Source organism: Pelophylax lessonae (genome assembly GCF_965119305.1).
Source record: "Pelophylax lessonae genome assembly, chromosome: 3".
In the NCBI taxonomy this organism is placed as follows: Eukaryota; Metazoa; Chordata; class Amphibia; order Anura; family Ranidae; genus Pelophylax; species Pelophylax lessonae.
The window spans coordinates 663,059,917-663,081,199 of record NC_138770.1 but is presented as its reverse complement, the minus strand read 5'-3'; the positions used below and the strand labels follow the sequence as shown (position 1 = coordinate 663,081,199).

The following is a 21,283-nucleotide window of genomic DNA, read 5'->3' as shown; positions in this document are numbered from 1 at the left end:
GTGTGGATGATCTCAATTCAGCAAGTAAATACACACACTCAATAAGATGTTTCCTAGAGTGACTTATGTATATAGTAACACAGTGATGATAGGCTGAAGAGAGTGGTTGGGTAGAGATGGTAGATGACAGACACTTGAGAGGAAATGTTCTTGAAAGTAAGATAGTAGCAGATGGGATGCAGATAGGTTTAGCAATCATGTATGGTAGTAGATGACAGAGTAGCAGGTGGACATACAAGAGAGATCAACCCAGTGCAAGAACAGGTGGTAGTAGGCTCAAGAGCTAGCAATCTTAGATAATGCAGATGTAGTAATAGTCCTTAGTATGCAGAGCTAGATAGTGTAAGCTTTAGTATAAAGGTTATAGAGGTTTCCCCTGTGGGGTACTTATCACTAATAGCAATGTAGCAGAGGAGAGGTTCGGCAAGAGCGGATGATCCGGTAGCGGGATACAGGGATCAGCGCAGCGTGGTTCCGACAGCGAGGTATGCTTGCAAGCATGTGAGCTTCAAGACAGGTTAGCATCAAGGCAAAAAGCAGTTTGAACGAACACATGTGAGTGAGAGCCGGCGATCTAAATAGCCATCCAGTCCGGCGCTCAGTGATGACAGCATCAGTCTTAAAGGTGTATGCGCACCTTACCAAAAGAGAATGGTGGGGCGCATACACTTATGAAAGAGTAATTAGGGTACCCAAAGGTACCAGAACATTACAGTACCCCCCCCCTTAAGGCCGGCTCCTGAAGGCCTCTGGAGCTGGTTTGTCTGGGTACTTCGCATGAAAATTGCGGATTAATCTAGAGGCATGTATGTCAGAGGTGTTTAGCCAGGTGTCGTCTTGGGGCCCATAGTTCTTCCATCGAACCAAGTACTGAAGTCTTCCTCTGTGGATACGAGAATCCAGAATCTCTTTTATCTCATATTCTTCTCCACCTTCAACTTGTACAGGAGGAGGAGGTGGGATAGTAGGCCTTATTCCTTGGTCAGGAACAAGGGGCTTCAGTAGCGACACATGGAAAATGGGATGTATTTTGAGGTCTATTGGCAATGTAAGCTGTACTGCAGCTTTTCCAAAAAGTTTCTTGATTGGGAAAGGTCCCAAGAACAGAGGTCCAAGCTTTTTGCTAGGGATTTTCAGTCTTAAATTTTTTGTTGAGAGTCAAACGAGGTCCCCGATAGCGTACTGAGGAGAAGGTCTTCTGCGAAGATCATAGTACTTCTTTTGTTGACTATGAGCGTGTGCAATGGTAGTATTAAGCAAACCCAGAGAGTCCTTTATTTGGGTAAGATAGTCTGAAGCTACTGGGTTATTTGAAGGAAGGATGCGTGGTGGAAGAATAGAGGGATGAAACCCATAGTTCAAGTAGAACGGACTCTGCTTGGTCGTACTGTGGGTTGCGTTGTTGTAGGCAAATTCTGCCAGAGGGAGAAGATCCACCCAATCATCCTGTTGGTAAGAAGTGTAACAACGTAAATATTGCTCGATGCATTGGTTGACTCTTTCAGTCTGTCCGTTGGTCTGCGGATGGTAAGGAGAAGTGAGCTTCCGCTAGATCCGTAGTATGTGACATAGTTCTTGCCAGAACTTGGAAATAAATTGTGATCCACGGTCAGACAGAAGAGTTTTTGGGATACCATGTAACTTAAAGACATGTTTCATCAGGAGTTCTGCCGTTTGTTTGGACGAAGGTAGTCTGCGAATAGCAATGAAATGTGCCATTTTTGTCAGATGGTCCACTGACACTAAGATGGTATTAAATCCTTTGGAAGGAGGCAATTCCACTATAAAGTCCAAGGACATCCCATGGAGTTTGGGGTATTGGTAGACTGCATAGTAGACCGGATGGTCTCGTAGTGTCAATTTTGGACCTGGCACAGACATTGCATGAAGAGACGAATTTTTGTATAGATGTTTTCATGTCAGGCCACCAGAATTGTCTGGTAATCAGATTAAGAGTCTTTGTCATACCCATATGTCCTGCCATAGGCACATCATGCGATAATTCCAAGATCTTGGTGCGTATGGTAGGTGGTATGTAAAGTTTGTCGTTGTAGTAGAGGAAGCCTTCTGCATCAGTATTTAGTTGTGGTGGGGGTGAATCCAAACTTATACCATGCAAAACCTCTTCCTTCAAGGAACGGACAACTCCAATAATGCGTTTGTGAGGTATTATAGGAACGGAAGGGATTTCAAAGTAGTTTTCTTCAGTTAGTCGTGATAGTGCATCCGCCTTTTTGTTCTTATCTGCAGGTGTGTAGGTCACTAGGAAGTTAAACCTTAGAAAGAATAGTGACCATCGTACCTGTCGGTGAGAGAGAGTTTTGTTAGTCTGAAGATATTGGAGATTTTTATGGTCCGTGTATATAAGTATTGGTAATTGGGTGCCTTCGAGTAGATGTCGCCAATTCTCCAGAGCCAATTTTATAGCAAGCAGTTCCTTTTCACCCACGGGGTAATTTATCTCTGGACTGCTTAGGGATTTAGAAAAAAAGGCGACTGGATGAAGTGGTGAAGTGTGAGTTGGTCGTTGGGAGAGTATTGCTCCTACTGCCATGTTTGACGCATCTACTTCCAGAATGTATTGGAGGGATGGGTCTGGATGGCGTAATATGGGAGCAGAAGTAAACCTTGTCTTTAACAGGTGAAAAGCTTTATTTGCTTCATCTGACCATTTGAATGTTTTTTTAATGCTAGTGAGCAGTGTGAGGGGTCTCACAATGGCAGAGAAGTTTCTGATGAACTTCCTGTAGAAATTCGAAAATCCAAGGAATCGCTGTAGCGCCTTGCGTGTGGTTGGTGTAGGCCAATCCTGAATGCAGGATATCTTACTCATGTCCATCTCGATTCCTGTTTTGGATATGATGTAGCCTAGAAACAGTACCTCTTCTTTATGAAACAAGCATTTTTTCAGTTTCACATAAAGGTTGTGTGCAAGCAATCTCGATAATACAAGTCTTACATGTCTTATGTGTTCAGACAGGGATCGTGAATATATAAGTATATCGTCCAGATATACCACAACACAGACATCTAGTAAGTCTCTGAAAATATCGTTTATAAATCGTTGAAAAACTGCAGGGGCGTTGCATAGCCCGAATGGCATTACAAGATATTCGAACAATCCGTATCTGGTTCTGAATGCAGTCTTCCACTCGTGTCCAGCACGGATTCGAATGAGATTGTATGCTCCTTTCAGATCCAATTTTGAAAAATAGGTAGCTCCACGCACCTGCTCAATGAGCTCAGGGATAAGCGGTAGAGGATAGCGATCTTTTATTGTAATAGCATTCAATTGCCTATAGTCGATGATAGGCCTGAGACTTGAGTCCTTATTGCGGACAAAAAAGAGTCCTGCTGCTGTGGAAGAAGTGGAAGGTCTAATAAAACCTTTCTTCAAATTCTCATCCAAATAGTCTTTGAGATGGGAAAGTTCATCCTGTGAAAGAGGATAAACATGACCGAACGGCAATTTGCTATTTGGGAGTAGATCAATGCTACAATCATAGTCTCGATGGGGAGGTAGTGCTTGAGCATTTTTCTCAAGAAAAACCTCAGAGAGATCCTGATAACATAGTGGTGCAATCTCATCTGTCACCACAGACAGGATCTTCCCGAAAGACGGGAGGTTACACGTACCCTCGCAATAGCAAGAGAGGAAGGCCAGGGTCCTTCCTTCCAATCTATGGTTGGTTGATGTGTGTGCAACCAGGGAAGTCCCAACACAATGGGAAAGTGGGGTGAAGGTATTAGATCGAAGGTAGTGGTCTCCATATGAGACCCGTTAGTAGTGACTAGGAGTGCCTGTGTCTGATCAGTGATCGGACCAGAGGATAAAGGAACACCGTTAATAAGACTTACTGAGACAGGTTTAAGTTTAGAAATAATAGGAACTTTATTTAAAGCAGCAAAACGTATGTCAATATAATTTCCACAAGATCCTGTGTCAATCATGGCCTTAGTAGTAATCCTGTTCTGGTCCCACTGTAATGTTAAGCAAACAGAAAGGTAAGGGTTAGTGATTGAAGTTGTCAATCCCCCTAGGAGGACATGTGAACACTCACCCTTCTTTTTGTAGACTAGGGGACAGACGTTTATCTTGTGATCCGGGGATGCACAGTACAAGCAGAGATTACCAGATCGTCTTTTGGCTCTTTCCATAGTTGATAGAGGTGGGCGTATGGTTCCTACCTCCATAGGAACGGGGTCAACGGCCGAAATCCGAGAAGAACTGGATAATGGCATTCCCATTTTCTCAGCCTTTCTTTCTCGTAGTCTTCTATCTATGGTGATACTGAGTTGTATCAATGCATCCAAGGTTTTTGGCAGATCCGCTCGGGGGAGCTCGTCTTTAACGGCCTCTGATAGGCCAAGCCTAAATTGGGTTTTCAGAGATGCATCATTCCATTCTGAATCAAGGGTCCATCTCTTGAATTCTGCGACAAAGTCTTCTACAGGTCTCCTACCTTGTTTCAAGGATCTTAATTGAAGATCGGCAGTACTCTGCCTATTGGGATCATCATATAGGCTAGTGAGTTCTGCTAGGAAAAAGGCATAGGAGTTGAGAAGCTGGTCGTTTTTCTCAAAAAGAGAGTCTTCCCAGGCCCGAGGATCACCTGTTAGGTAAGAAATAATAGTACAAACCTTAATGTGATCAGTAAGGTAGGTACGGGGTTTTAGCAAGAAAAGTAACTCACATGCGTTTTTAAATTCGCTAAATTTTTTGCGATCGCCTGTAAATACCAAAGGAGGATTTATTTTGGGTTCAGGGGACTGAGCAGGGGTAAGTAAGTCTAATTACCTGCTGCGACAGAGCCTGATCGTCTTCTTTTAATTCAGCAAGTGCGTGTATTAACGCAGTTACTTGCTGTTTTAATTGTGTCATCTGAGTGGTTATTTCTGCTGAATCCATTTGTGGTTCGTTCAATCTGTAACGCTCCTGCGTTTTACGTATGATGTGGATTTTCAGATGCAGAAATATTCCACTTCAGTAGTCATGTAGAGAAACGCTGAGACACCATTCCCAACTCTCAATGACTCATCATGTGTGGATGATCTCAATTCAGCAAGTAAATACACACACTCAATAAGATGTTTCCTAGAGTGACTTATGTATATAGTAACACAGTGATGATAGGCTGAAGAGAGTGGTTGGGTAGAGATGGTAGATGACAGACACTTGAAAGGAAATGTTCTTGAAAGTAAGATAGTAGCAGATGGGATGCAGATAGGTTTAGCAATCATGTATGGTAGTAGATGACAGAGTAGCAGGTGGACATACAAGAGAGATCAACCCAGTGCAAGAACAGGTGGTAGTAGGCTCAAGAGCTAGCAATCTTAGATAATGCAGATGTAGTAATAGTCCTTAGTATGCAGAGCTAGATAGTGTAAGCTTTAGTATAAAGGTTATAGAGGTTTCCCCTGTGGGGTACTTATCACTAATAGCAATGTAGCAGAGGAGAGGTTCGGCAAGAGCGGATGATCCGGTAGCGGGATACAGGGATCAGCGCAGCGTGGTTCCGACAGCGAGGTATGCTTGCAAGCATGTGAGCTTCAAGACAGGTTAGCATCAAGGCACAAAGCAGTTTGAACGAACACATGTGAGTGAGAGCCGGCGATCTAAATAGCCATCCAGTCCGGCGCTCAGTGATGACAGCATCAGTCTTAAAGGTGTATGCGCACCTTACTAAAAGAGAATGGTGGGGCGCATACACTTATGAAAGAGTAATTAGGGTACCCAAAGGTACCAGAACATTACAAAGTGCTAATGACCTCCCATTGTTCTGTGTCTGGCTATTGTGTACATTGATTGTCCCCTGGGGGTTTCTGTCTCATTACACATAACAGTCCTTCTACTCAAGCTATCGGACCTATCCCTGCTGACTCATTTTCAAGTCCTCATTTGCATGGCTAAGGAGGACCTAAAGGAGAACGGCATGTACTTTGCAATTGACCAATGGGAAAGCGGTTGTTGGGGGCAGGATGTTCCAAATTCTGTATAAAAGTGTGTTGTGTACTTCCAATAAATGTCTTCCTGTTTGAACTTACATACAGCCTGCCTGGTGTTTGTTCTAATGGATTCCGAACGGCACATAGCTGTAGTTCGGATCCCGGAGCCTTGGTTGACCGAACCATCAGATGTTGGGATCTGCAAGCTGACTCACTAGAAACAGAGGAGTGTCGGGAAAGAGGAAGCGAGCGAGCAAGGGTCTCGTCACATCCTTTATTAAAAATTATCCTCCTGTCTTCTCCCCTCTGGTCTTCTCCCCTATAGTCTTCTTCCACCGTTCTTCTTCCTCTGGTCTTCTCCCCTCTGGTCTTCTTCTTCCTCCAGTCCTCCTCCAGTGTCTCCGGTGATTATGCTGGCTCCGGTCTATGCAGCTTGTTATATAGCCATTAGGGGCATGGCCCTCCCGGGGACATCACCCGGAGACCCCGCCCCCTTATGTCATCATACAAATATACAAAAATACAAATTGGCCTAAAAGGATGAAAACATTTGATTTTTACATTTTTTTTTGGGAATGTTATATAGCAGAAAGTTAATTTTCCTCCTGCATAGGTTGAACTGGATGGACTGATGTCTTTTTTCAACCTCACTAACTATGTAACTAAAGTAAAAAAATATATATATATTTTTTTTTTCAGAATTGTCGCTTGTTTTTTTTTATAGCGCAAAAAATAAAAAAATAGAAAATCGCAGAGGTAATCAAATACCACCAAAAGAAAGCTCTATTTGTGGGGAAAAAAAGGACATCAATTTTATTTGGGTACAGCGTCGCACAACCACGCAATTGTCAGTTAAAGTAACATAGTGCTGAATTGCAAAAAATGGCCTGGTCATTAAGGGGGAAAATCCTTCCGGTCCAGAAGTGGTTAAAAAAAAAAAAAAATCCATTGAACTGGTTGTGTAAAGCTGCAAGCTTTTGAGACTGTTTAGTTCTTTTCTGTAGGCACAGTGCCTCAAAAGCTTGCGATTAATGTGCTCGGCCAGCCATATAATGGCTTAGGAGATAATTTTTTTTCCCGATGGATCCAGAGTCCTTCTTCATATTGCCTAAGAATATATTGTGTCAATGGACCAGTAACAAAATCGTACAAATGAACCAGAGAAATATTTCTGCACAAATCCTTCTTTAATTAACTCAATTAAGGTAAATATTGCATATGTAACAATTATATACACAAAATATATTATCAACACTGCAATGAACTTATGTCTTGCAGTACATAAATATGTACCACAAATCCCCACCGGGCTGTCATTCCTTGACAGACTTAATTACTGTAAATCTGCATGTCACCATGGGGAAAACACCATCAAGAAAGACGCAAATGTCAGACAAAGTCAGTCAGGATTACTGTATAACTTGATTAATAAATCAGTCAATGTAAGCACCAGAGTTTATATCCCAAAAGGCTTAAAAACCAAAGCCCGGCAAATGAAGGGAGGGGTAACCAACCGCTTTTTACATATACCGGGCCTGACTCATCAAGCTGCAATATGTGATATCATATGCTAAAATGACATATTGATCAACACTGTCAATGTGAGAAAACGGCTTGACTCATCAGAGAGAACCTTCTGGCATTATTAAGCAACTGGAAATCTCCCATTTTAACCCATCTTAACTCTCTGGTTCATTACTGACCTACAACAAGTATGAGAATCTTTTCATTGTCTTGCTTGCTCTTGGCCAATGACTTATTTATTTAGCACTACCAATTTATGTAGTGCTTTACATACTGACTTACGCCTCGTTTCCACTGAGCGGTTTGGTTCGGTACGGTACGCAATTTTTGCCGTTTCCATTGTCAAAAGTTGTGAATGGAACCCTAATTCCGAAACCGTACCATACCATACCACTTTTTTGGGACCCTTTCGTTGGGGTACCAAGCATAATGGTACCGTACCAACCCGGTGGAGCTACACTCTGCAGAACCTTGATTGGTCCATCATAGCCAGATTTGTATAAAGTACTCGAAACCCATACTTGAGTAAAAGTACAAGTGCTCGATCAAAAAGTGACTTGAGTAAAAGTACAAGTGCTCGATCAAAAAGTGACTTGAATAAAAGTACAAGTGCTCGATCAAAAAGTGACTTGAGTAGAAGTACTAAAGTATTCAACATTTTTTGTACTTAAGTATTGCAAGTAGTTTTTTTTTTAATTTTTCTACTCAAGTACTGAAAGTAAAAGTACCAGTAGTTTTGAAAAAAAAATTGCTACTCAAGTACTGAAAGTAAAAGTACAAGTACTGTGTTATTTAGTTGTTAAAGAAAGAAGTCAAAAGTTTGAACATCATTTTGTTTTTTATTATTTCAAATGCAGCTTTTATTTATACATACAGTAGCTTTTATTTTCATATGCGCTGATAATACACATGTTTTGAGCTTCATGAAACCTGCCATCTACTGTTCTGGCAGTGGTAATTTTTATAATTGTAACGAGTAACTATGCAGCACAAAAAAATATATATATCAGAGTAGAAGTATTAAAATCATCAAAAAAATGTAGTGAAGTAAAAGTGGAAGAAAAAAATTCTACTCCAGGAAAGTACAGATACCGCCTTTCCGTACTTAAGTACAGTAGTGAAGTAGTTCTACTTAGTTACTATACATCTCTGATCATCGCCTATTACCATGCCTATCAAGTGACGTCGATCACTACTTTCCGGCTACACCACGCCTATCATGTAAGGGTACTGTTGGCGATGGAAACGCAAGCCTGATGAAGGCTTACCGTTCTGAACTGTACCGAACTGAACCGTGCCGCTCAGTGAAAACGAGGCATAAGTGTGTCCCCACACTCGCTGCATATCCCTTACTGGAATGTTGGGTTTCCTTGGATTATCTGGGATAGCGAGCTCAGAACACTTTGGTGATGAGTATACCCTAATCTAACATTATAATACATATTTGTTTATTGTATTTTGTATTTTTACCTTATTTAGAATGACTAGAAGAGCTCCTGAAGAAGCGGTGAGATTGCGAAACTTGCGTGTCCCTGAAATGTTGCACCTGTTCTTTGGTGATGTGATCACTTTTAAATAAACATTTGCACTATAGATTATGGATCCATGATGTGATGGCGATATACACTCACCAGCCACTTTATTGGGTACACATTGCTAGTACCGGGTTGGACCCCCTTTTGCCTTCAGAACTGCCTTCATTCTTCGTGGCATAAATTCAACAAGGTGTTAGGATTAGGAACATTACTCAGAGATTTTGGTCCATAGTGACATGATGGCATCATGCAGAGCCTGCAGATTTGTCGGCTGCACATCCATGATGCCAATCTTCTGTTCCACCACATCCTAAAGGTCTATTGGATGAGATGTGGTGAGTGTGGAGGCCATTGGAGTACAGTGACCTCATTGTCATGTTGAAGAAACCAGTGGTGAGATGATTGGAGCTTTGTGACATGGTGCATTATCCTGCTGGAAGGAGCCATCAGAAGATGGGGACACTGTAGTCATAAAGGGATGGTCATTGTCAACTACAATACTCAGGTAGGCCGTGGCGTTTAAACGATACTCCATTGGTACTAAGGGGCCCAAAGTGTGCCAAGAAATTATCCCCACACCATTAAACCACCAGCCTGAACTGTTGAAACAAGGCAGGACGGATCCATGCTTTCATGTTTATGCCAAATTCTGACCCTACCATCTGGATGTCTCGGCTGAAATTGAGGCTCATCAGACCAGGCAACGTTTTTCCAATCTTCTATTGTCCAATGTTGGTGAGTCTATGCGAATTGTAGCCTCAGTTTCCTGTTCTTAGCTGACAGGAGTGGCACCTGGTGTGGTCTTTTGCTGCTGTAGCCGATCTGCTTCAAAATTTGTTGTGTGTTCAGATATAGAATGCTGCATACCTTGGTTGTAACAAATGGATGTTTGAGTTACTGTTGCCTTTCTATCATTTCAAACCAGTCTGCCCATTCTCCTCTGACATCAACAAAGTATTCTCCCCCACACAACTTCCGCTCACTGGATATTTTCTGTAAACATTACATTCTCTGTAAACCTGAGAGACGGTTGTGTGTGAAAATCGCAGTAGATCAGCAGTTTTTAAAATACTAAGACCAGCCTGTCTGGCACCAACATCCATGCCACATTCAAAGTCACTTAAATCCTCTTTCTTCCCCATTCTGGTGCTCATTTGGAACTTCAGCAAGTTGTCTTCACCATTGAGTTTTGTAGGTGATCTATGGAAATACTAAAAGTATGGGTGGTTGCCGTCATCCCTAAATAATGGAGCAGTGTTGTGTTGGTTCCTCAAGCCAAAAAAAATGGGATTGTGTAGGCAAAAACATAACTTTAAAAGAATTATATTTATTTAACAATTTTACATACATAGAGTGAAAACAAATGAAGATAACAGTGGCGGTAGATGCCGCTAATTTTTCTTATACTTTAGTCTATTGGGTGATTCCGTCGTTTTAACTGTAGAGACATCCGGAGTGGATGTGAGTCAAACAGACGGTTTTCCGACGTGTTTCGGCTGTAGAAATGTTATAGCCTTTGTCAAGGTATCACCACATATTATTCTAAAAAAGTGAACAATTATAGCATTAGTGATATATAAATGTACATTGAAAACAAATAGAAAAAACATGTTGCATTGTTATATAATCTTAATTTGTTACATTGTTGCTTCCGAGAAAATATGAAAAAACCTAGGTGTACCTTGCAGGACTGGAGCCAGCGGATGGGCAGCAACAATGTTGCTCAGAAGCAACAATGTAACAAATCAAGATTATATAACAATGCAACATGTTTTTTCTATTTGTTTTCAATGTACATTTCTATATCACTAATGCTATAATTGTTCACTTTTTTAGAATAATATGTGGTGATACCTTGACAAAGGCTATAAAATTTCTATAGCCGAAACGCGTCGGAAAACCGTCTGTTTGACTCACATCCACTCCGGATGTCTCTACAGTTAAAACGACGGAATCACCCAATAGACTAAAGTATAAGAAAAATTAGCGGCATCTACCGCCACTGTTATCTTCATTTGTTTTCACTCTATGTATGTAAAATTGTTAAATAAATATATTTCTTTTAAAGTTATGTTTTTGCCTACACTATCCCATTTTTTTTGGCTTGAGGAACCAACACAACACGTCTTCACCATTGAGTTGCTGCCATGTGATTGGCTGATTAGTGATTTGTGTTACCAAGCAATTGAACAGGTGTAGATATTGCAGTGGCCGGTAAGTTCTATGTTGACTCACGTCAATCCGCCGGCAGTTGCTACAGCACCCCTTATTACAGGCCTTGTTCAGGAAGGTGTGCAGTGGGAATATATAGAATTAGGTGTTCTGGGAACTTGCAAAAGTATCATTTGGAGAAACTTATTTGTTCATCTTTAAAACAAATGTGTCAATAAAACATTTCCACCTTACTAGACAGGTGACAACAGTGATTTAGAGGTAGGCACTTCTGCCTTGCAGCACTAGGGTCATCCCAACCACGACACTTCCGGCATGGAGTTTTCCCTGTGCATGTGCGGGCTTCTTCCCACACTTCAAAGACACGCTGGTAGGCAGCGTTCATTTTGTCAACGAAAATATCTTCGTCACAATTTTCGCCAGCAGCTTTTTTCCAGTGATGAAAACGAAATGCAAATTACTCAGAATTTTTGTAAATTGAAGAAAACTATGACGTAAATTATTTCTAATTTTCATCAACGAACAAAAATGGAAAGAAAATGTGAGGGTCGGACGTTTTACTTATAAAACAGCTAAATCTGTGTCTGTGTAGTTTATTCAAACCTTAATACCATACATAATAACATGTTATTAGAGTTTTTTTTTACTCCAGGAGTATATAATGAGTTTGAAATGCTTAAATAATGCATTACAATTTACCTAAACCCATTTCATTTTAGTAGACTAAAAATAAAGCAATTAGGATGACTAAAATACTACTAAAACTTAATTGTCATTTTAGTCAAAAGACTAAGACTAAAACTAAATCAAAATTTGACGTCTCAAAATTAACACTGCTTGTAGGTTAATTGGCTCCTGTCCTAATTTGGCCCTAGTATGTGTATGTATGCATGTGAGGCAGGGACCTTGGTCTATACGCTTCTTAGGGCTGGAACTGATGTGAATGTGAAATACTGTATTTGTGCTATGCGCTGAGTAAATTGACAACATATATGAATACCTATAATAATATTTCTAAATAAAAAAAAAAATGTATTAATTCATTCATCATATATCATCTTGAAATTATTCTGTCCAGGACTAAACGTTGAAGTCAGGGGCGTAACTATAGAGGATGCAGGTTTCGCAATCATCTGAATCACCTGGATTGGAGGGGTGGTGGGGGTGGCATATAGAGGAACCATTCCCTCTTTATTTTCCTCCTGCAGCCGCTGAAAGCCTGCTTCTCCTTACCTCCCTCCTGCAGGCATTCAGCAGCTGCAGGAAGAGTTTGAAGGGATTTGGTTCCTCCATACGCCACCCCCGCAGCCCCTCCTATCCAGCTTTCTCTTTTTCTGCTGCCCCTGGGTCCTTGTGTGCTTCACTGGCCCCTCTCGGTCCCCCCTCTTCAGGCTTCCCGTGTCCTGCCGGCTGCTGTGGGAGATGTGTCAAGGATAGAGAGTGGGGAAGGGGCCGGAAAATAAGTCATTAATTGACCCCTTTATTTTCTGAATGGACAGAGTCAGAGTCAGTGATCAGTACCAATCACAGACTCTGTCTATTCATAACGGAAGTATAGTATACTGTGTTTACTATGCTTCAGTTTGTGAGTGAACAGGAAGCTCTGTACAGAGCTATTCCTGTTCATTCTTTCTGTGCAGCTGAGGCTGCAGAAATGGAGATTGAGGGCTATGTCTTCAATCTCCTTTCTCTTTCTGAAAGGTGAAACATCAGAGGTCTGTTTGGACTCCTGATATATTACCAAAGCCCCCCAATGGGACTCCTAAAAAAATTGCAAAAAATAATAAAAAATAAAATTGTAACAAAAAATAATAATAAAATGGTACAAAAAGATAAAAAAAATAACCAAAATAAAAAAAACTACTGACACCAATGGCAGAACTACCAGAGTTGCAAAGGTCACACTTGCGACCAGGCCCAGGCATTCCACCACTGGAACTAGAGGGAAGGGCCCTGGGCTCAGAGGAAATGGCCCCACCCTGGGGTCAGGGGGGACCCTTCAAAGTTTCCTTGAACAAGCTCCTGTGTTATTTTCTATTTTCAATGATTTTTATTGAAAAATTTACAAAATGTACATAGAAATCAGTACAGAATAACAACGAACAGTGGTATAACAGTATCAAACAACAGCTAATACAGCCCTGGAGAGGCCAACAGGAGAATGCATTAAAGGCCCATATTGCATGTAACAAGAAAACCAGTAATCATAAGGTGCCAAGAGTTGCCGTTTAAATGGGTAGGCAGGTACTGCATCCAGATATTTGGTATCTTTCAATACAAGCCCCAGGGCCAACTACATAAAAATGACCCTACAGACTCCTGCCAGAGACACAAGCTGGGCCAGAAGTCACAATAATGCTGCAGTATATTACCACTGAAAACCTTATGGAAGCGGTGGTGAGAAAACAGTATAAAGAGTGAAATGGAAAAGAAGGCCTAGAGATGAAAGGAAGAAAAGACAAAAGAAGTAGGAGAAGTGGAAATGGACCCAACCCCGCGCCCCGCCCCCAGACCCACCCGGATCCCTCAGGCATCCCCCGTTAGGTAGTTAAGCCATGGTTCCCACACCTTGTCAAACCTGCGCATTCTATCGTCCAATTGAGCCGATAAGCGTTCATTCACCATAATCCAGGTCAATTTATGTCTAAGCTGTTCGAACGGTAGAGTAGGAGACCTCCAGGATCTTGCAATCGTTATTTTAGCTGCGGTAAATATAAATGTAATGAGCCGCCCCTGTGCCCTCGTGGCTGCGTCCACTTTCCTGCCCAAGAGGGCCTGCTGAGGGGACTTGGTCAAGTTTACTTGCGTAAGAGTGTAGATGAAATTATACACTCTAATCCAAAAGCGTCTGACCTTGGGGCATTGCCACCAAATGTGGAACATCGTACCATCCTGACCACAACCGCGAAAACACACGGGAGATGCCCCAGGCACAAAGGATGTCCTGTGTTATTTTCACACTGAAATGTATGACTCCCAATGAATTACAATAAAAAAATTTTTGGCATTTGTAATTTATACATTAAAAAAGAACAAAAAAACTAAAATTCACCTTGGCAATTTCATCTTGATACGCTACTAAGTTCAAATATGAGATGTTGACCAGATCTGGACCGTAGACGATGGTAAACATGCGATACTCCAACCTTCCTCCAAAGCTCCCAACTTCCAACTGTTCTCGTAACTTGGGGTCCTAAAAATTAAAAAGAAACAATATTAAGACACGATATAACATTTAATTTAATTGGTTAAATGTGTAATTGAATATATTCAGGAAAAACAAAATGTTTGTTAATCTAGACCAGGTGTCTCCAATCTTTCTATAGAAAGGGCCACTTTCCTGTCATTCAGACTTTAGGGGGCTGGACTGTACCCAGTGGGAATTAACAATACTTTGGTATTAGGGGAAGAAATAGTTGATATCAGTGTTGTGGAAATTGTATTAATATTTTTGTGTACATTTTTCAGGATGTGTTTTAAGTTAAATTGCCATTATGTCTCCCAGTGTCAGTTTACCAGTAATCGCTATGCACAGCAAAAATGGCTTTAACTGGCATTGAGGAAAGACCTGTAATTGTGGAAACCTTCCATTAAATGGAGACTGCACGCTACTTGTAGCCTGATCATCCTTATCGGCGGTGCCGGTCCGGATCTATGGCATTGCAAGGCGAACTCCACTGCACAAATGTATATCAGCCAGCCGGGGTCCCGGCATTCACTGATGGAGATAGGTTTGTGATGTGGAATTCTTATCGTTTTGATAATATCTGCCTTTTTGCCAGGATTAATGGCTGGTAGCTTTCTATTATGCTTGATCCATATGATTGAAATACTGCTGCTATTGTCCTTTGCAGATAAAGTCTCATTCACCGGAACAGTAGCATGATCACTATCAAACAGAGTTGTATAAAGTACTCGAAACCCATACTTGAGTAAAAGTACAAGCGCTCGATCAAAAAGTGACTTGAGTAGAAGTGGAAGTGCTCGATCAAAAAGTGACTTGAGTAGAAGTACTAAAGTATTCAACATTTTTTGTACTTAAGTATTGCAAGTAGTTTTTTAAAAAATTTTGCTACTCAAGTACTGAAAGTAAAAGTACAAGTACTGTGTTATGTAGTTATTAAAGAAAGAAGTCAAAAGTTTGAACATCATATTGTTTTTTATTATTTCAAATGCAGCTTTTATTTATACATACAGTAGCATTTATTTTCGTATGCGCTGATAATACACATGTTTTGAGCTTCATGAAACCTGCCATCTACTGTTCTGGCAGTGGTAATTTTTATAATAGTAACGAGTAACTATGCAGCACAAAAAAAAAAATATTGGAGTAGAAGTATTGAAATCATCGAAAAAATGTAGTGAAGTAAAAGTGGAAAAGGGAGAAAAAAATTCTACTCTAGGAAAATACAGATACCGCCTTTCGGTACTTAAGTACAGTAGTGAAGTAGTTCTACTTAGTTACTATACATCTCTGCTATCAAATATGGTTTTTATGAACTATATTATATAGGTTTCACTCTAACAGGTTATGACGGGAGTGCATGCTTGTGAATTAGCGTGGCCGAGTCCATTAGAATCCATGATAGTGTTTGGCAGCCATGTTTAGTAATAGTGCTTTGTTTCACTTTCACTTCCCTTTCCTATTGAACTTCTAAAAGAATACATGTCTGTGATTGGTTGTGTTGATGCCACCACCCCTGTAACCCCCTTTTGTCCTCGGACTATAAATAAACCAGGGCTCTGCTCTACAGGCAGAGAATTCTTCAGTTGGCATTTAACACAGCGCGCGTCTGTTTCTTTCTTTGTCGCCGAGCGCTTGGATTTCTTTATACAAAAGAGCTGTACAATGTACTTTTCAGTACAAGGGATTAATGGCAATTGGCACGTATTAATATTCACAAGTGCTCAAATTTTTATGCTCCAAACCTCATTAATTTCCATAACACGGTGGGAGGAAAAGTGCCCCATTTTTGTTGTCAGGGGAAGGAATTATGCCCCATCGTTGGTGTCAGTGGAAGGAATAGTGCCCCATTGTTGGTATCATTGGCAGGAATTATGCCCCGTTGTTGATGTCAGTGGCAGAAAAAAAGCCTCAAGGGCCAGATAAAGCAAGCAATGGGCTGCAACTGGCCCTTGGGCCACAGTTTGAAGACCACTGATCTAAACTTTTATCCTTTCCTTCAATTCAGCTATCTTCTATACTGGGATCTATAATGATGCTAAACGTATTTCATGATGAAGCCATCTGCAGACACAGGCCTTTCTGCATACAGATATACTGTATACAATTCATATATTTAATGGCAATCTGGCACCCCTTTGTTGTGCAAGCTGTCAAGGATGGCTTACGGATTGCTGGCATGGATCAACAAAGACCATGATCATTTAAAGGGATGCCAGGGATGCTGTCTTTTATGTAACATTTGAAAACACTGAAAGCATTGTTCTCCATTTCCTCACATCATTCCTTTACTAAATGCTTCCAGATACCCGCGTTGAGTTACAAATTAGCTGATTGCCATCAATCACTCAATAGCCTAAGATTAAAATCACCAAACTGTGCCCAATTTACTGTGTGAGATTTAGTACACATTAAAAAGAGTTCCACATCGAATGTGAGTAAATTATACACTGCTCCAAAAAATTAAAGGAACATTTTGAAGACACATCAGATCTCAATGGGGGAAAAATCTCATGCTGGATATCTATACTGGTATGGACTGGGTAATGTGTTAGGAATGAAAGGATGCCACATTGTTTGATGGAAATTAAAATGATCAACCTACAAGGGGCTAAATTCAAAGACACCCCAAAAATCAAAGTGAAATAATGCAGCAGGCTAGTCCATTTTGTTGAAATTTCATTGCAGCAACTCAAAATGGTAGTTCGTATGGCCCCCACGTGCTTGCATGCATGCCTGACAATGTCAGGGCATGCTCCTAATGAGATGATGGATGGTGTCCTGGGGTATTTCCTCCCAGATCTGGAGCAGGGCATCATTAAGCTCCTGAACAGACTGAGGTGCAACCTGGTGGTGTTGGATGGACCGAAACATAATGTCACAGAGGTGTTCTATTGGATTTAGGTCAGACGAGCGTGGGGGCCATTTAATAGCATCAGTTCCTTCATTCTCCCGGAACTGGCTACATACTCTCACCACATGAGGCCTGGCATTGTCGTGCACCAGGAGGAACCCAGGACCCATTGCACCAGTGTAGGGTCTGACAATGGGTTCAAGGATTTCATCCGAACACCTAATAACAGTCACAGAGGGAATGGGAAAAGGAAAAAAGAGCATCCGGAAACGGCAGGGGGGAAGAGGTCCCGGGCACCCCCACTTCAATCGAAGGATGGGCCGCACATAAGAGAGAGACACACACAGGCCAAATATATCTCTCGGGAGTCACAGCTTCCAGAATATCTTATCAGGGCCAAAAACAATTTTCAAAAATATATATTGGACTTGGAATAAGTAAATTATTATTATTAGTACAGCCAGCGTAGCATTGTGTATAAGACCTGGGGGCAACTGAGAACCGATAGGCCTGCTGGCCTTATGGGTAAGGGGGCTGCTATAGTTGAAGAACACAGAAGCAAGCTATAGTGTCTGACCACTTGCAGTAGGGGTAAGCGTGCCGCTGCTTTTCTAAATTGTGAACTTGTTCCATGTGCAACAGATATGCTTTAGGACCCCTACATAACGCAAGGAGAACATAAGAACTCCTTGCACACAGGGACCTGTTATGAGCCAGCACCAGAGCCAGAGATAGATTAAGGTTGAAACAGACCCGAGGCAAGGTAGCAGTTTCACCCCCCAACCCCATTTCTTGGCATTCATAAGGACTGCAGTAGGGACAGAAGAGCCAAACCATTTGCATTGTTTGTACATGCTTGTCCCCTACCTATAAGACACCAGCTGCCTACTACCGGTAGACCTTCCCCCGTGAAGGACAGGCAGGTGCACAGCTTTGGCCAACTGCACTGTCCCCCCAGTTTGTTGGAGAAGCAGCAAGTTGTGGCTGGGTTTCCTGGGCATCCAATTCAAACCCCAAATAGGCCTTCAATGTTGGATTCTACTGGCCCATAAAGTATATGTGTGTATTGTGAGATTTGTATAATTTTTGGGTTCATAGAGTCCAAAATACAGAGTTGAGTTGTAGTTTGATTTATATGCTTTACCAAGAGAACCTAAACTCAGGTTCATACCTTGACTCAAAACTCAGTATTACCTTAACTAGTTATTTTATTATTATTATTATTATACAGAATTTATATAGCACCAACAGTTTGCGCAGCGCTTTACAAAATGAAGGTAGACATTACAGTTACAATACAATTTGGTTCAAGAGGAATCAGAGGACCCTGCTCATTAGAGCTTACAATCTAAGCAGGAGGGTCAAGTGATACATAAGGTAATAACTGTGGGGGGTGAGCTGATGGAGAAAGTAAAAAACAGGATAGGCTTCTTTAAAGAGAAGGAACTAATTTCCTGGACATCCACCAGAATTTGGACTCCTACTGGTCTCTTTTGGATGAACTGGCTCTGGCCAGGACCACAGCTCTACAAGGCCCTAGAAATAACCACTAAACTGTTGTCCCCATAAAGCATGTGATATTCTTCCTCTATATCACATCATTTAATGGGGTGGAGTCATTTGAAAAAAAATTCAAGTATGAGGGGTCCTAACACAGCCTTTATTAAACCACCACAGCATACAGTTGTCCATAGACTGTAGAAGAAGTGCAGAGATATTTCATGTTGTGAACACACATAAACACTTAAAGCGGAGTTCCGGGGGCACAAAAACGATATTTTTTTTTTGTGCCCCTCCGCTAGGTAGACCTCACCTGAAAAGGAATTGGATAGTTATTTTTTTTTTTTGTTTACTTACCTTGTAATTGAAGATCGAAGATACTCACCTCAGAGTACTTCCTCCCTCGGAGCCGCGGCTCACCCCGTCACTTCCTGTCTCGCTATGATTCCTGGGAGCTGAACGTCATAGCTCCCAGGAATCAATGCGACGGTACCGTCCCCACTCGTCTTTTCCGGGCGACGCCGAATTCCCCTGCTAAACAGCTTCTGGGCATGCCCAGAAGCTGTGGAGGAATGCGGCGCTGCACCGGAAGTGACGAGAGGGGCCGGTGCAGGCGCATTCTGGGACAAGAAGATGCGGAAGAAGACACAGAAGAGGACCGCGCCGGCTTCAGCTGCCCACAAAAGAGATGGAAACGCTGTGGAAGTAATTTTATAAGTAAGTATTTCTTCTAAAAGGTAAGTGCGAACCGGGACAGATCAGAGGCTAGCCATTGTGGAATGTGCTAGCCCTGACTGTCCCGGGGGTATTTTTAGTAAAAAATGACTTGTGTGCCCGGAACTCCGCTTTAATGAAGGAAACACAAGAGGTTGAGGGTGGAGGACCTTTTCACCTGTGAAGGCTCACCTATTGTGTGTGTCTTCTTGCAGGATGAGAATTCTGAAGGACTCCTTTCCATACTTCTACATACCCTTTCTAGCAAACTTTGCAATGAAAAAACAAGGATCTTTAGTTCACACATATTGCAATACACGTTTAGCCACATACCGCCCGCCCTATAGCAAATTGACGGCAGGATTGTGGTTGTATTATCCTGACCGGACGTCATATGACGGCGGCAGGATAATACAGCTCTGCGCGCCCCCCGAGGGTGCACAGAGCGGCGATCGGTGATGCGAGGTGTCAGTCTGACTCCCTGCATCTCCGATCTCGGTAAAGAGCCTACTGACGTAGGCTCTTTCCCATGTGACCAGCCATGTCCAATCACGGCTGGTCACATAGTAAACAGGAAGAGCCGTTGATCGGCTTTCCTTAGTTCGTGCCTGACAGGCACGAGTAAAGGAGCGCCGATCGGCGGCTCCCCTGACAGGGGGGGGGGGGTCGGCACTGGTAATCAGATCATTGATTACCAGTGCAGACCCTCGGGGGGGGGGCCACTAGAACCACCAGGGATGCCCACCCATGACCCCAGGGATGCCCACCTATGACCCCAGGGATGCCCACTATGGCCACCAGAGATGGCAATCAGGGCTCAGGGAGCCCCCCATTGCCCCTTCCCATCAGTGCTGCCCACCAGTGCCCTTCCTATCAGTGCTGCCCACCAGTGCCCATCATTGCCATCTTTCAGTGTCGCCCACCAGTGCCTATTATTGCCCACCAGTGCCGCCTATCAGTGCCCATTAGTGCCCATCAGTGCCGCCCGTCAGTGCCGATCAGTGCCGCCTATCAGTGCCCACCAGTGCCGCCTATCAGTGCCCATAAGTGCCACCTATCAGTGCCACCTATCAGTGCCCATCAATGCCGGCTATCAGTGCCCAGCAGTGCTGCCTATCAGTGCCCACCAATGCTGCATATCTGTGCTACCTATCAGTGCCACATATCAGTGCCTATCAGTGCCGCCTATCAGTCCTGCCTATCAGTGCCACGCCATCAGTGCCACCTCATCAGTGCCTCCTCATCAGTGCCTGTCAGTGCAGTCTCATCAGTGCTCATCAGTGCAGGAAAAAACGTATTTATTTACAAAATTGTATAACATAAACAAAAAAACTTTTTTTTTTCAAACTTTTCAGTCTTTTTTTATTTGTTTAGCAAAAAGGAAAAAACCCAGAGGTGATCAAATACCACCAAAAGAAAGCTCTATTTGTGGGGGGGAAATGACATAAATTTGGTGTAGGTACAGTGTTGCATGACCGCGCAATTGTCATTCAAAATGCAACAGCGCTAAAAGGGGAAAATTGGCCTGGGCAGGAAGGGGGTGAAAGTGCCCTGTATTGAAGTGGTTAAGCTGGCCAACTGCGGCAAAGTAAGTCTTCTATGGCTATGGATATAGTGCCAATATGGAGAAAATAGACACTATTAGCTAGACCTAAACCTTGTAGCTATTCTGCACCTTGTGTCTATCTGCCCCATATTGACACTATATCCACTCTAGCATTTGCAATTTTGACAGGTGGGTAGGGACTGGCCATAGAGGGAATTACTTTAACGCAGTTGGTCAGCTTAAACATGTATTGCAATATGTATAAACTAAAAATCCCTTTTTTTTTTGCTAGTTTGCTAGAAAAGGTA

At 42.2% G+C, this 21,283-nt stretch overlaps 1 protein-coding gene across 1 annotated transcript in view; it reads right to left on the bottom strand.

The window, feature by feature from the left end:
* PLCB1 (phospholipase C beta 1) overlaps positions 1 to 21,283 on the bottom strand; it is a 1,154,983-nt gene that overhangs the window by 514,161 nt on the left and 619,539 nt on the right. The window contains exon 4 of the mRNA XM_082249959.1: positions 14,230 to 14,370. Coding sequence (XP_082106085.1) covers positions 14,230 to 14,370 — 141 coding nt within the window. The remainder of the gene's footprint in view (positions 1 to 14,229; positions 14,371 to 21,283) is intronic.